We start from the raw sequence: 15,421 nt of genomic DNA, 5'->3' as shown, positions 1-15,421 counted from the left end.
GTTCCTCCTCAGGGCAATATGGAAGATAAGCTGTTTATGTCCCTCCAAGAGAACCAAAGTCATGCTCCCACTCTAAGCATTGGGGTGGTGACAAGAGGCATTGTTCTAGGCAAGGGGTGAGTTTGCTCTGGTCTTTGAAGGAATAGATTTCCCTCCTTTAAGCTAATGTAGTTTCTGTAAAGACAGACATGCCTAATCCCCTTTACCGCTGAATCCCCTTCATGGGTCTGCCTCAAACAGTATTGAAAACAACTGGAAATGTCAGAACCCCTGGATGTGATATTCTCATAATTTGAGAAAATGAAATTAAGGGTAGGATTTTACCTAATTCTTAAGAGCATCCTTTAAGTACTTAACTATTGCTTTTCAATCATGTGTGAGGTTTTATTCAAATACATATTGAGTGTTTTGTAAAGGTATTAACAAGTTCCCCTTTCCCCCTTTAGGATTAGCACTGTGGTCTGTTTCTCTTGGAACAAATAGTGGTCATTCTCCTTTACCCTCAGGATTCTTTTTTTTTTTTTTTTTTTTTTTTTTTTTTTAGGGCCACACCCACAGCATATAAAAGTTCCCAGGCTTTGGCTGGAATCAGAGCTGCAGCTGCCGGCCAACGCCACAGCCACAGCTACAACCACATGGGATCCGAGCCACATCTGCAGCCTACACCACAGCTCACGGTAACACCAGATCTCTGACCCACTGAGCAAGGCCAAGGATCAAACCTGGGTCCTCATGGATACCAGTCGGGTTTGTTACTGCTGAGCCACAGTGGGAACTCCACCCTGAGGATTCCTGAACATGTTTCAGTGTCATTGAAGAGAAACATTAAATGAGATGTATTTTTCCATGCTCTATCCCAACTCAAAGTTGAGATTTGATTTTGCAGTTTTCCTGGCCAAATATGAGAAACTGTCAGAGCCTTATCAGAAATGAAGCTGGAGAACTGCAGTCTACATCTGGTTTTATTCTTATTCGACAACTTCCAGAGAGTTCTGTAGGCTCCAGGGCTTAAATATGTTTTCTAAAGAGGGAAGAATCCTTGCTAGTCCCTTTCAGAAGCCGGATAATGGAAAAGGCAAAAGGAAAAATTTTGAAGGGGATTTTCTTGCCATATTAATTGCCCCCCCCCAAAAAAAATTAATGCCCCACTCTGAGGGCATAACATAATGGAACTCAACATGTTTTCAACTGTGTCTTTTCCTTTTGGGCTCCCCATATCAGCTTACTTTCATTTGAAGGCACAGGGGGAAGGGTGGCAATAGGCTGAGGAGACTTAACGGTGGGCATCTTTTGCTTATTCTTTAGGAAGCAACACAGACTTGCTTTATTCTGAAAGCTGCTTTGCTGTCTGTCGAGTACCCAGTGAGGTTGGAATTTGGGAATGAAAGCTTGATGAACGGACCAAACGCTTATGCTGTGTCCAATTACTGCTGTTCAGTATAAATGGCTTTTCTCTTCTATTTGCATTTAAAGAACCATATGGAGGGTTGGTTTGGGTCACATAAGAGGCTTTCATTAAATAAGACAATTAGGGTGATAGCGGGGATATTAATGTTTTTGTTCATTATGACCGTGTTTCAATTCCCCACTTGGTACTATATAGTAGGCTCACGCACAGTTCGTGTAATGATGTTTCCCGATTTATTACAAGCAGCTTAACTTAGTTTTCACTTTCTGTGCTGCCAACCTACTCAGAGAGAAGATATTTTTCAAATATGCTTTTTTAGAAAAAGTTGACTTAGATATAAATGGCAACAGTTTATAGACTATAAACATACTTGCTGCCTTAATGACACAGTGTTCCCTTCTGCTTGGAAGTGTTGGGTGACATCCTGAATCCTGAATGAAAATATGGCATGTACCTGCAGTGAGACATCATCTATGCTAAGGATGTTGTGCTGCAGCTCAGACGTGGTCCCCTGCTAGATTTTATTACACATGAAATTCATTCTCACAATTAGTTACAAAGAAGAGCTTATAGCTTTCAAACAGGCATATCAGCCCCCTGGTAGCATGGCTCTGAGTATTTTAGTTAAAAATAAAAGCCTTGGGAGTTCCTGTCATGGCTCAGCAGTTAACAAACCAGACTAGCATCCATGAGGATGAGGGTTCAATCCCTGGCCTCACTCAGTGTGTTAAAGATCCATTGTTGCCGTGAGCTGTGGAATAAGCTGGCAGCTGCAGCTCCAATTGGACCCCTAGCCTGGGAACCTCCATGTGCTGTGGGTGCAGCACTGAAAAAAAAAAAAAAAAAAGAAAAAGAAAAAAAGTCTTGGAGTTCCTGCTGTGGCACAGCAGGATCAGCGGCACCTCTGCAGCACCAGGACACAGGTTTAATCCCCAGCCCAGCATAGTGAATTGAAGCTGTTGACACATCTGTGACATAGGTTGCACTGCAGCTTGGATCTGCCTGGCCTGGGAACTCCATATGCCAAGGGGCAGTCAAAAAAAAAGTAGAAATAAAAGCTTAGTTATCTGGAGTTTTGAATGAAAGGGAACCCCTTATAGGCCACACACAGCTATAACTAAGAATGCTAAGCCAGGCAGACACCAGCTGAATGAAGTACATGGCCCTTGGTAGAAATTCTGTGTGCATGTCCCTGAGGCCAGAACAGAGCCTCAGACCTGTCCCTTCCCCCATTACTTGCATCTAATCTTTTTGTTAACTGATTGAGGATTTCAATGTTACTATTCCCTAATACGTTTGTATTCGAATACTGCTTTCAAGTACTGAAGAAAGGGTGGTATCTTTAAATTCACACTGGATACCTAGAGACTTCTCATAAAAGGAGCCCTGTGTTACAACAGCATATAAAGACTATATGGCAGAATTTATCGTGGGCCTCAATTCTCCTGTCTCTGGACCCCCAAAAGCAAAGAGAAGGTAAAAAACTATTCCCAGAAATTCTCAAATCAAACCTAATGCCATTATTAAATAGTCATTAGTTTGAAGATTTATTTTGAAAATTAAGATTCTCTATAAAAATGCAGTGTTTGGAGTTCCAATTGGGTTAAGAACCCAGTGGTTTAACAACCAGATTAGAATCCTTGAGGACACAGGTACAATCCCTGGCCTCACTCAGTGGATTAAGGATCCAGCATTGCCATGAGCTGTGACGTAGGTCACAGATGTGGCTTGGATCTGGCATTGCTGTGGCTGTGGTGTAGGCCAGCAGCTGCAGCTTCAATTCAACCCCTAGTGTGGTAATTTCCATATGCCGCAGGCGAGGCCTAAAAAGACCAAAAAAAAAAAAAAAGTGTTTTTTGACCTGTACACACCTGTACAAGTTGGCCTGTGTCTAGTTAGTGAAATTTCTAGTAAAGATTGATGTTCCCAAGTGTTCCCCAGGCTTCCACATAAAAGCATGGGGTTTTAATTCAGAAGAGGGGACAACAGTGATAAGAAAATCCCAGTGAAATGAACTTAGTCATGGTAATGAAACCACCCCTCAGGTGCCCAGGTGAATAGAAAGCATGTGGGCTCAACAAAACAAAATTCAGTTTAATAAACTCACTACTCAATGCATTTACGTGGATAAATCTATTTAGCTCTCTTAGCATGTGGTTTTTACAGTTTATCTGTACTCTTTCAGTGAGAATTCCCAAGAAAAGATGAAGTCATTGAGTCTACAGGGCTTAGGACAGTAGAGTGGTTCTAAAGTAAACTAAAATTTAGAGAGTAGGTAATCTTATCTATACACAGTATACAGCATCTTCACCAACACCACAAAAAGGTAAATCTTACTTTTCAGAATTACCTCAGTTGATCAGAATTTGAAAAAGGTTCAGTGCATAAAAAAGCAACAATTTGAAGCATCTAAGACCAAGATAATAAACATTCACTCTTTAAATATTTTTCAGAGAGAAAGGGAAAAAATCGCTGTTTTGAGCCATTTACCTGAATTTCAGGATGACTGTTTTTGCCAAATGTCTTTTCCTTTCAAAAAAAAAAATTAAAGAAATCAAAGACATCCCAAAAATCAAATATTGCTATGAATTCTATTCTCAAAGATAAACAATGTTCCCTGAATTGTGTATGCATTTACTTGCTGGTGCCCAAATGTACCAGCATTATAATGAAGAGACATGAGTCACACCAATTGGGATCAGAATATTTTCAAAAGGGTGGCATGAAGATAACCAGATGGATATATGGTACACCCATTTTTCACACACACACACACACACACACACACACAAACATGATGCGTTTGCACTCAGGTAAGCAACAAAATCCAGCTATCTTTGAGAAATAGCCTGTAGCATTAGAATTATAGGCTCTTTTGTCTGGGAATTATTCTGGTATATACAGATAAGTGAGGTTTAATAGGAGAGCCCTCTATCATCAAGCTGAATAATTTTTTAATAAGGCTGCTCCTATATATATATCTACTAAAATGAAGTAGAATTTGAGATTTGCATGTGCTGCTGAGCGTACCCTGTTTCAGTTTGGAGCATCGATCTGAAGCCTGCTTTGGGGAACACATTTCACTTGCTACTTTATGTTCAGAGACCAGTGCCAAGGGAGAGTTCTATGTCTGCCCCTTTCATCATTTAGTTCCTGTAGCCCTGGGTGCCTAGTCTACAAATCAGGGCATTTGCAGGCCTTCTCAGAACCAAGGGGCTAGCAAGATCTGCTTTTCCTCCTCTAGGCAGTTGTACTTATAACACCTTTGCACTGCAACTGGATTCATGAATATTTTGAATAGTGTTGGGACAGAGATGTATTGCCAACTCCAAAACACATTCTGTATGCCTCTGCTAAAGTTTTGTTGTTGTGCTTTCATGCCCAGATCTTCTAGTCATGTCTTGAAATGTCAAAGTTCCCCAATTATCAAGGATCTAAGTCTCAGAGTGCTTGGGGGTAGGGCATGTACCTCGGGGACTCAGCAACATCAGCCTTCTAGGTGCTTGTTTTCAGATGCAGCACAAAACAAAAGATCAGTCTCAGAGTTCCTGTCATGGCTCAGTAGTTAACGAATGTGACTAACATCCATGAGGATGCAGGTTTGATCCCTGACTTTGCTCAATGGGTTAAGCACCCAGCATTGCCATGAGCTGTGGTGTAGGTCACAAATGCGGCTCACATGTGGCCTAGGCCAGCGGCTACAGCTCTGATTCATTCCCTAGCCTGGGAATCTCCATATGCTGTGGGTGTGCCCCCCCCAAAAAAAAATCAGTCTCATCCCTCATCCTCTCTTAAATGGCTACTATATCTGGAACTCTAGTTTGGGTTATCAGACAATATGGGACAGGGTCAACACTACGGCCCACGGCCAAATCTGGCCCACCACTTGCTTTTTTTTTTTTTTGTCTTTTTGCCATTTCTTGGGCCGCTCCCACAGCATATGGAGTTTCCCAGGCTAGGGGTCCAATTGGAGCTGTAGCCACCAGACTACGCCAGAGCCACAGCAACTTGGGATCCGAGCCGTGTCTGCAACTTACACCACAGCTCACGGCAACGCAGATCCTTTAACCCACTGAGCAAAGCCAGGGACCGAACCTGCAACCTCATGGTTCCTAGTCAGATTCGTTAACCACTGCGCCACACAGGAACTCCACCACTTGCTTTTTATAGCCCAAGAGCTAGAATGGTTTTAGGAATTTTAAATGGTCAGGAAAAGGACTTCCTGTCGTAGCACAGCGGAAACGAATCCGAGCAGGAACCATGAGGTTTCGGGTTCGATTTCTGGCCTTGCTCAGTGGGTTAAGGATCCGGCATTGCCATGAGCTGTGGTGTAGGTCACAGACAGGGCTCAGATCTGGCATTGCTGTGGCTGTGACGTAAGCCGGCAGCTATAGCTCTGATTAGACCCCTAGCCTGGGAACCTCCATATGCCTCGGGTGTGGCCATAAAACGACAAAAGACAAAAAAATATAATTTTTTTTAAATGGTCATGAAAAGAGGAATATTGTGTGATGTGTGCAAAACTGTACAGCATTCAATTTCAGTGTTTCTAAATAAAGTTTTATTGGAACAAAGCCACACACGTTCACCTATGTCATGTCTACGACCACTTTCCCACTACCATGGCAAAGTTGAGTAGCTGCTGAAGAGACCAGATATGGGCCCTTCAGTCAAAAGTATTTGCTATCTGGACCTCCAAAAACTAATTTGTCAACCCCTGGTATAGAAGCAAGGGTAGCTTTGGGGTTAACAGGATCCACAAAAATTCCAGTCCCTCCCGCAGACACTAGTCCACTGTTGTTCAATAGCAAATAGACAATATAAATCCTTAATACTATGATGAGAAATCTGTGCTTTTCTTATTGTTGCGCTTGCCAGCATTATTTTTCTTTGGAAATGACAATGGAGAACCTGAAGAATTATTTACCCATGCCAGGAACAAAATATATGTCGGTGGTCACTATTCACATAAATTACATGGAAAGAGATTAATACATAGCCACTCGGAATCCACTCACACAGTCACTCAGTTTTTGCCTCTTTCTCACATCCTCCTCCAGTTTATATCTACCTGAATGCTGGTTGAAGTCGATGAATTTATTGACAGACCTGGAGATATAGCAACTTTCCTTACAAACAGCTCCCTACAACTAGGAAGAAGTGGCAATCTTCAAAACAATGAATAAAAGGAAAAGGATCTCATCAACTACAGAAGCAGTGTTTGCTTTGCCATTTCTATTAGTGTAGAAATAACTATATTTGATTCCAGGGCTAGATGCAGAAGGGAGCGCTGGGTAAAAGGAAGAATAGAGAAAAGAAACTGGAGCGAATATTTTAAACTGGTCTTTTCCCTCTCAATTTAAGATTCAGATGTAGTACAGTATATATAGTTCCCTAACAATTATGCTCTTTGGCCACCAACTAGCCTAAAGCAGTCCCTTAAGACCTTTGAATAAAGTATCACTTTATTCAGTTGAAATTTCTATGTGCGTGTTGCTTGTAAATGATAATGTGCCCTTAAAAGCTTGTCTTCTCTTCCAATTGCTCTTGACTGCATGAATTATGATTATATGCAGAGTCTGGTAATGGAAAGTCATATCATCCTCAAAATAAGCAATTCTTGGTTGACTCTGGAGACCAAGTCTTTTCAACTCATCTGAATTTTACCAGAGGTGACCTTTCTATCCCTGCTGTAAAAGTCCCTGTGAAAAACTGTGACCTTCAGTCCTTTGTGTTGTCTTAAGTCTTTATCATAGCAAAGTTATTGTTCAAAAGGTTATCATTTGTTTTCCCTGAAGATCTCATATCTTCTGAAACAAGCTCCTAGCAATTACGCAATTGATAGATACTGAATAAATATCAGTCTTCATATAGGAAGTGCTATTGCAGACTCAAAATGATTCCATGATCCTTCCCTTTCAGGGGCCAGAAATCACACAGAAAGAAAAGCTCACACACATGAAATATATAAGCATTTCATGTGCATTTTATGCACATGAAAATTTCAACACAGTTATAAAGAGTTGAGAAAAGAAAGAAGTCATTTTGAGCAAAGGCAAGATGAGCATTGCCTGCAATCCAGGCATTGTAGGAGTGTGAGATCTTGATAAAGAAGGGAAGGGGGAAAGTGGGCATTTCCTAGTGAAAAAAATATACTAGGAGCTCCCATTGTGGCTCAGCGCAGAGGAATCTGACTAGCATCCATGAGGACACAAGTTCAATCCCTGGCTTAACTCAGTGGGTTAAGGATCTGGCATCTCCATGAGCTGTGGTGTAGGTCACAGATACGGCTTGGATCTGGCATTGCTGAGGCTGTGATGTAGGCCAGTGGCTACAGCTCCAATTTGCCCGTAGCCTGGGAACCTCCCTATGCTGTGGGTGCAGCTCTAAAAAGACCAAAAAAAAAAAGAATACGCTGGATGAAAGCAAGAAGCAAAGTATTACCTAAATCAGCGTTAAAGGCTCAAAGGACAAATGAATATTGAAGGAAAAAATACATATGTATTGCCCTAGCTAGGTTGAGGCCAAAGGAAGACACTGAAAACAAGTAGATTCCTAGTGATTGAAGAAATAGAACACAGAGTATTAGAGTTTGGAGACATGAAGAGTTATAAGGTTTCTGCTATGATTCCTGCCATAAAGTGATAGAGCATAACTTAAATACAAATAATATGAAGAGAGAGGAAGAGTGAACCTCATGAGCTTGTCAAAAAGAAGAAGCATAGAGAAGACACAAATATAAATGTCCTCATTTGAGAGATCGGAAGACAGTTGTAACCACTGGGATGTTTGTTAGAGTTAGAATGGGGCCCAGTGAGAGGCATGGAGATTTTATCAACTCCTGAGACACTGAGTTTGAAGAGATGGAGAGATCTAACTGGAGCAGCCCCAAGGTCATTTAGAGGTCTGTGACCCAGCTCCTATTAACCTATAAGGAGGTGCCGATTCAGACACTGCCCACTTGGAGTTGATAATGGCTCACTTAGTGTATGGGCTCACCAAGGAAGGAAAGAAGAAATCACAGATAACATCTTGACAGCCCTCACATTTACCTTGGGAGAGATAAAGGGGGGAATCCGTTTTTAAAAAAATACCAATGTGTTATATCATCATATAAGCTAATGAATTAACTTTTGAAGAGGGTGTTCAACAGAGAAACAACATGCATTTATTAACACACAATTCAAGGAAGATGGGGATTAGGAAATGACCTAGACAATAAGGTCATTGTAACCCTCCAAAGTGTAGTTTCAGTTGAGTATTGAGATATGAACTGCAGTCTCCAGACCTGCCTTAGTGGAGCTTTTTATTCCCATTGTAATAACACCTGTTACAGTTCATTTCTCCTTCCCTTATAATGATTTGTGTTTCTTTCCTATTTTTATTTTTGTATTTTGTTTATTCCACTTCTCCCTGTCTAGGAATTTATCCTATTTTGCTACACAAAGTAGCCCATCCGCTGTCATTTTGAACCTGTGGGAAGCTCGTCATCAGCACGATGGTGACCTTGACTCCCTGGCCTGTGCCCTTGAAGAGATTGGGAGGACACACACGAAACTCTCCAACATGACGGAATCGCAGCTGGAGGAAGCTGACTTCAACTACAGCAGGCAAAATGGACTCTAATCCACTTCCTCTGGTGAGGACCAGCTTCAGGACACTTGCTTTAAATGGGAAAGAAAGAGGCAGCTCTCTGCCCAGTGGCGTTTGGGGAATTCAGCCTTCATTTACAATCAGTGAGCATCCCTGATTGAAGAAACTGAATTTTGTGTAGGTGAAATATGTTAATAGGGAAAAGTACAAGCTCCCTTAGGTAAAAGAGGGTTCTGTCTCCTCTGAATCCACACTTGGGTTTACACTTGATGGACTTCTCAGATTTGGAGTGGCAAGGAAAAAAGTGAGGATTTATCTAGACAAAGGTAACTGGAAAAGATGAGCTACAGCACAGCTGTAAAGGACAAGACTGAACAAGTGCATGTTTTGTTAGATTTTTAATGATGTGCCCCAAAGGGCCAGCTGATTCTGGTACCAGACTGTCAGTTTCCTACCAACTGGCATCTTGGGGTGTCGGCAGTCATTGCCAACTGGCTTTTAGAAGTGAAAGAGAGTTGCCGACTCATTTGTAGGACTTCAACAATGTCAAGGAGGGCATGTAGAATTTTGAATCTGAGTACCCCACACCAGCACCAATTCCCTATCTATCCCAGCCACTTAAAAGAAACAAGATCGAGAGGTTAGATGGACCACAAGCTAGTTCTTGCAGCATACCCCACCTTCATTTTTTTCAAAGACAAACCTGCCCACATTCTTTCTTCCCCTTCCACACCCATGACCACAGGGGAGAGGTTTCAAGGACCATAGACTTTTCAATGTGGAAATTTTTTTCTAACTCAACAAAGCAGGGCTATCTCTGTTCCCAGCTAAGCCTCTCAAATCATAAACGCTCTTGGAAGAACACAGCTTATTGCAAAGATTTAGAGACAAGAGGGGTCAATTTGGGTCCAAGGAAACATAGGAACTGTATATGCCCAAGGCCTCAAATAAGCTGTCCTTCTAGGATGCAGGTGCTGATTGAGTTACCCAATGTTGTTGCTATGGAGGGATGAGGGGCTTTACTGTACTTTTATGATGCATTTCTTGAATTTTCTAACCTTTTGGTACTATGTTATCACAACATCTCTCCACAGGACTGTAACTCATCCTCGTTTGGCCTCTTGCAAAATTAGCAGATGGTCTTTTCTGTAAATGGTATCAGAATACTCAGTAGGACTCTACCACTGTGTCCCAGAGACCACATGCATTGTTGAGAGAGCCTCCAGGCTCTGATCATTCAACCTCACCAAGTACACTCTAACTAAAGGCCCATTAACCTACTGCTGTATGTTTTCCCTGAGAGGCAATGCAATTGTGGAGAATTGAAATCTACAGATAATATCAGATCCCCATCTTAACACTCTACTTGCATCTTTTATCCTATTTAAATCCTTTTTGACAAGATGTCCTTATAAACTCAAGATGAACAGATTTTCTCCTGCTCATTTTCTAGAGGATGTTGTAATTAACTGCCCAGGATCGGCACAACCAAAGTGAAGAATCTAGATTAGCCACAAGACTGATCAGCTAGAGATTGGCTCCGTTAGAATAAAAGTGGGGAATGGGGGAGGCAGGGAGTACCTCGCAGTAGGGATATTATCACCTTTTTTAAACTATGTTTTTGTAGATTCTGTGTTTAAGAAAAGTGTTGTGAATCTCTGCCTCAGTGAAAAAGACCTAGGAGTTCCCACTGTGGCACAGTCAGTTAAGAATCCAACTGCAGCGGCTCAGGTTACTGCAGAGGTACTGGTTCGATCCCCAGCCCAGCACAGTGGGTTAAAGGATCTGGAATTACTACAGCTATAGCTCAGATTCAGTCCCTGACCTGGGAAATTCCACATGCCATGAGCGTGGATGTTAAAAAAAAGAAAGAAAAAAAAAAAAGAAAAGACGACCTAAAATAAAAATTTATGATACCCTGAATAAGGCATTAAAGAACCAGCTCTTGAATGTGTTGGCCATTTTCCCTAATGAATGTGTGGTACAGACGGTCCCCTGCATTTGAGAGAAGGCTTTGCTACAAGAAATTCAAAAGCATCTTGCTTTTCTCAGGAACCAAAGGCATATAATATGGAGCAACCCCATCCTTCTGGAATTGTTGAGCATATTTTCCAAATACCATACCTAGGTCAGGAAAACACCCATTTTACTAGTGTATTCAATTTGTTTATTCCTTCTAGGGAGTGGAAAAAAGAAAGCATGGAAATGTAAGTCATTTGACATCCTTGATAGAATGAGATAGAAGCAGAAGTAGATGGTGAATCACCCAGAATAAACCCAGAGGGTTGACCGGCATGGGTGGTATGCCAAAAGCACCTGCAAGAAACTATTGAATAAGAACGTACAAAAAACATGGTATGGAGTGTATAATATCCATCTTGGAGGATTTTGTTTTAACATCCTCCCCTTTTTTCCTCTTTCCTTCTAAGAAATTGGCCTTATAATTGTTTTATCTTTTCTGTGAATCCACAGATATCTTTTTCAGATTTTTGATATATTTTTTATATTTTCAAACAGATGAAAAATGTTTTCCCTAGAACCTACTTAGATTATTTTAATATAAGAACTTATTAGCAAGCCCTGAATGTCTGGAATTTCCTCACATGGCTTTTTTCTTCTTTTTTGACCTGGGTTTTATAAATGCCCTTGATCATTATATTATATCGGGTTATAAAGGAAGCAAAGGAACATGATTCTCTTCGGATTTCAGCCCAAGGTTCAAATCCATCTTTCAGTCTGTTATGTTCCTCTTTACATCTCTTATTTCTGCTAGGATCCTAAGCAGTATTTCTTCAGGTTTCCTACAGTAGAAATTCAGCGCCCACTGCATGTCAGTACTGGGCAGTATTTTACACTGGAATTCCAAAGAGAACTCATGTTTTTGAGATTTACAGACCTGTGTTGTGTGTGGGGTGGAGGGGTGGCAGGCAGGGAGGAGTATGAAATTGCAGATCAGATAGACTTAGCTGGCACTTAAACTTACAGTTACTCACTGCAACCTAAACCCTTTTTCTATTTTAATATTTTCCTGTCACAATACACACACACAAATGCCTCTTGAAAGAGATTCACTCATCGGTCCTAGTGGAAAAATTAAATAAAAAATTAAAAGTGGTCTTTAATACTTCGTGGGTTACTTAAAAATTTTACAAAACATCCCACATATATAATGACACATCTTTCATTCCTCAAAAGCATTTAAGTCTAATTGTCCTGCTTTGAGCAGGACTTAAAATGATACCACCAAAATGGTGCACTTCACGGCCTCACCAGACTGCAACATTGTAAAGTGAATTTACAGTTTTTACAGCATGGATTGAGCAGTCTTAGTGGTTTACATTAAAATCCTTTAAGTCAAAAGGAAGCTCGGTCTATGGATTTAAATGCAAACTTCATTTACTGGTGCAGGAAGTCCCATAAAATTCAGATGTACTCCCACAAAAATTTTATTGGCTTTTTTGTAAGAGATGAATAGGAATTGACACAGTTCTCTTGAAAGAGGAGAACTTTGCTCTTTATGATTTTTATCTCCAATTGCAGGTGTTCTCCTATGCTGTGGTCCTTGGCTTTTCCTTTTAGTTGACTTTGAGAGGGGGTATGAAGTCAAATCACTAAAACAGGGTTCTCTTTGGATTAAAAGTTCTGGATTTATTGCACCTGTTTCCCTGAGTAGAAATTCTCAACATCTGGGTTGATAAATATTAAAAGAGTAAAACTGATTGAAGGTGGTATTCTCCACTGGCCCAACTTCTGGCCAATCTGTGAATTTCAAGATGTTACTAAATCTTGATTTCCCTTTTTTGCCATTTTCTCTTCAATTTCTTAGTCCCTCTGTAAAGGTGTTGAGTCATAGAGCTATCAAATGTGTTGAAGTTCTCTCAAGGTCTCTGTTCCAGATCTGTGAAGGTCATAGGAACCATGAAGGAGCCGAGAAACGTGCTTTTCTGGCCCACTGTGTGGCCCATTTTCATTCATTTTCCTCATGAAACATTGCAGAGTTTGGAGCCCTTAGTAACTCCCATTGACTGGACTAGAAGTGACATCCACAGGAAATGGGAGAGAAAAATATTGTCCTACAGATAGTGACACATTTTATTATCCCTTTGGTGTGAGTTGCCATAGCGCCGTATTTGAAAAAAAAAAATGCTTTAGCCCAATGCTGAATGGCCACTGTTTTCCGCCGTTTACACTGTTTTGTCTGCATAGTTTTCCTGAACTACAAGCAAAAAATGTATTTTGTCAAATGTCACAACGTGAAAATGTTACTAATCTTAGACGTGTTGCATATTTTGTGTTTCTTAACTTTCCAGACTCTTTCAAAAGCTGCAGTTATAAAGCTGTTTGGCTGTGTTGACAGCATGTGGTGTTTTTTGCAAAAGCAGTTCTAGGAGAGCCAGTGTCTACCACGGACTCCTCACATCCCCACCTTCAGGGTCATCAGCAGAATCAGAGATGGCCATTTGTATGATGTGATTTTTTTTTCAAAAGCAAAAAGGGGGTGGAAATCAGACCTGGCCATTAGTCACTAGTGTGTAGTACTGTGATCTGAAGTAGGAAATTTAACTCACATAGCATAATTGTGGTTTTTGAAGCAGCTCCTTTGATTTTTTCCTTTCGCTGTAAAGATCAAGGTTTTGGAATGTCCTCACTAGGTGGGCCTAAGGCAGTAGCGTTAAACTCCATGTCTTAGAACCCACCCTCTATCTGAACCCAAAGATCAAAAGCTTCATGTTTAGGCCTAAGCTTAAAAATCTCCTCCCCCATCCCTAATATTGAGTTCTTACAAGGGGTATTCCCACCCCACCCCCCAAAAAAAAGTTGAATTAGAAAAACAGATCACTCAATTTGGAAATGTCATTCTGTGCGTGAATGGAAATGTGTGTTAAATACTTTTACAAGAGGCATGGTTGCAATGAAAATGTCTTTTTGCTTCAAATTATTCTAACCACCCCTTAAAGTCTTTCCCTATCTCAAGCATTATTTACATCCAGATTCCCAAATTGGACCAAGTATGTAGGTCCCTTAAAATTGGATGGATATGGTAGGCAGAAATTTGACTGTGGTTCTGTTGAATCATGAAAAGGAAAGGTAATATTTGAGGAGAGTTTGTAAACAGAATATCATGCCTTCTGTCCCCATTACTGAAATGGACATTAGATTCAGAAATGGATCTAAGAATTCAGACATCCCTCCATTAGCAGCTCTAATGCTGAAGGGTGATCACCCCTTACCTGGAGGCTTCCATCTAAGCCTCAGAGGGTGACTAAAACATTTCAGTCAGAAACCTTTTTCCAAAGCCTGTGTTCTACATAGACTATATTGGCCATTCCCATGCAAATTTCCAAGAGGGTGGGAAAAACTCAGTCTGTGGGAATTTGCTGGTCAGGAAAACAGTTTTCTCCTTTCCTAAATTGGACTAAAAACAGACTTAACATTTCTCATCTTTTAGAATTGCATCTACTTGGTGCATGCCATCCACTAAGTCTTGATCTAGAAATACTGCAGATATAAGCAGTTAGAGGAGAATTAAAAAAAAAATAATTATTTACCTCCATTTTTGTATGGAAGAATTTTCAAAGCAGACTTCATTTTGTTCTGTTTATTTTGGGGAGTGTGTGTGTGTGTGTGTGTGTGTGTGTGTGTGTCAGGGATTGGGGGGGGTGATTCTTTCCAGTGATTCATATCTCAAACCCATTCCACTCTCAACTTTCATTTGATGTGTTCAAAGTCGGGGAAAAAAAAAAAAAAAAAGCCGAACTGAATACTTAATTTGACATGAAGCTGAAGGAGTGAACAAGCCAGAGGGGAGAGTTTGAATAAAGCATGGCCTTGGCTTCATACCACACTTTTTGTGCCTTGTATTATCAATGTAAATTCTGAATGTTGTACAGTAAATACTTGGATGGACTTCTTAGAAAAGGCTGCACTGGCTTCTTTTTCAGCACATGTACATATCTATAAATATATATACATATATATTTGGTAATGCCAAACAGCTGTGTTATATTGTATTGAACAAAATGGACAGTTTGGATGTTTTATGTAGAGTTTGCAAAAAAAAAAACAAAAAAACTGGATGGTTACAGACTTTTCAAGATAAATGTACAGACATAAATTACTGCATATCAGTTATTTATGAATAAAGAGTCTTTTATTGACATTTTAGGATACTCCACGAGTGGAACTTTGACGTCCCATTGAGGACCCTGTCTACACATTTCCTGCCTCATACAAGCATCCTTGTTCATGTCAAGGACAGTTTCCAAATATCTGTTCATGTATTGAACCTAACTTCTCCTCTGCCCTCAAGACAGAGATACAGTGAGGCAAATGGAAGCAAAGATGAGATGGCCTTCTAACATCCCTCCCTCACCCCGCCACCCCCACACACACACATACCACCTTCTTTGGGATACAGTT

At 40.6% G+C, this 15,421-nt stretch overlaps 1 protein-coding gene and 1 long non-coding RNA gene across 12 annotated transcripts in view; one reads left to right on the top strand and one right to left on the bottom strand.

The window, feature by feature from the left end:
• The window catches only part of UNC5D (unc-5 netrin receptor D), a 607,474-nt gene extending 592,341 nt beyond the window's left edge, over nt 1-15,133 (top strand). For all 11 annotated transcript variants that reach the window (XM_021076135.1, XM_021076133.1, XM_021076134.1 and 8 more), the window contains one exon: nt 8,830-15,133. In XM_021076135.1, coding sequence (XP_020931794.1) covers nt 8,830-9,034 — 205 coding nt within the window. In that variant the 3' untranslated portion in view covers nt 9,035-15,133. The remainder of the gene's footprint in view (nt 1-8,829) is intronic.
• Nucleotides 1-15,421, bottom strand: part of LOC110257163 — an 89,166-nt gene that overhangs the window by 49,995 nt on the left and 23,750 nt on the right. The gene's annotated exons all lie outside the window — the stretch shown is intronic.

This window comes from Sus scrofa, chromosome 15 (assembly GCF_000003025.6).
Source record: "Sus scrofa isolate TJ Tabasco breed Duroc chromosome 15, Sscrofa11.1, whole genome shotgun sequence".
Classification (NCBI taxonomy): Eukaryota; Metazoa; Chordata; class Mammalia; order Artiodactyla; family Suidae; genus Sus; species Sus scrofa.
This window is presented reverse-complemented; position numbering and strand designations above follow the sequence as displayed.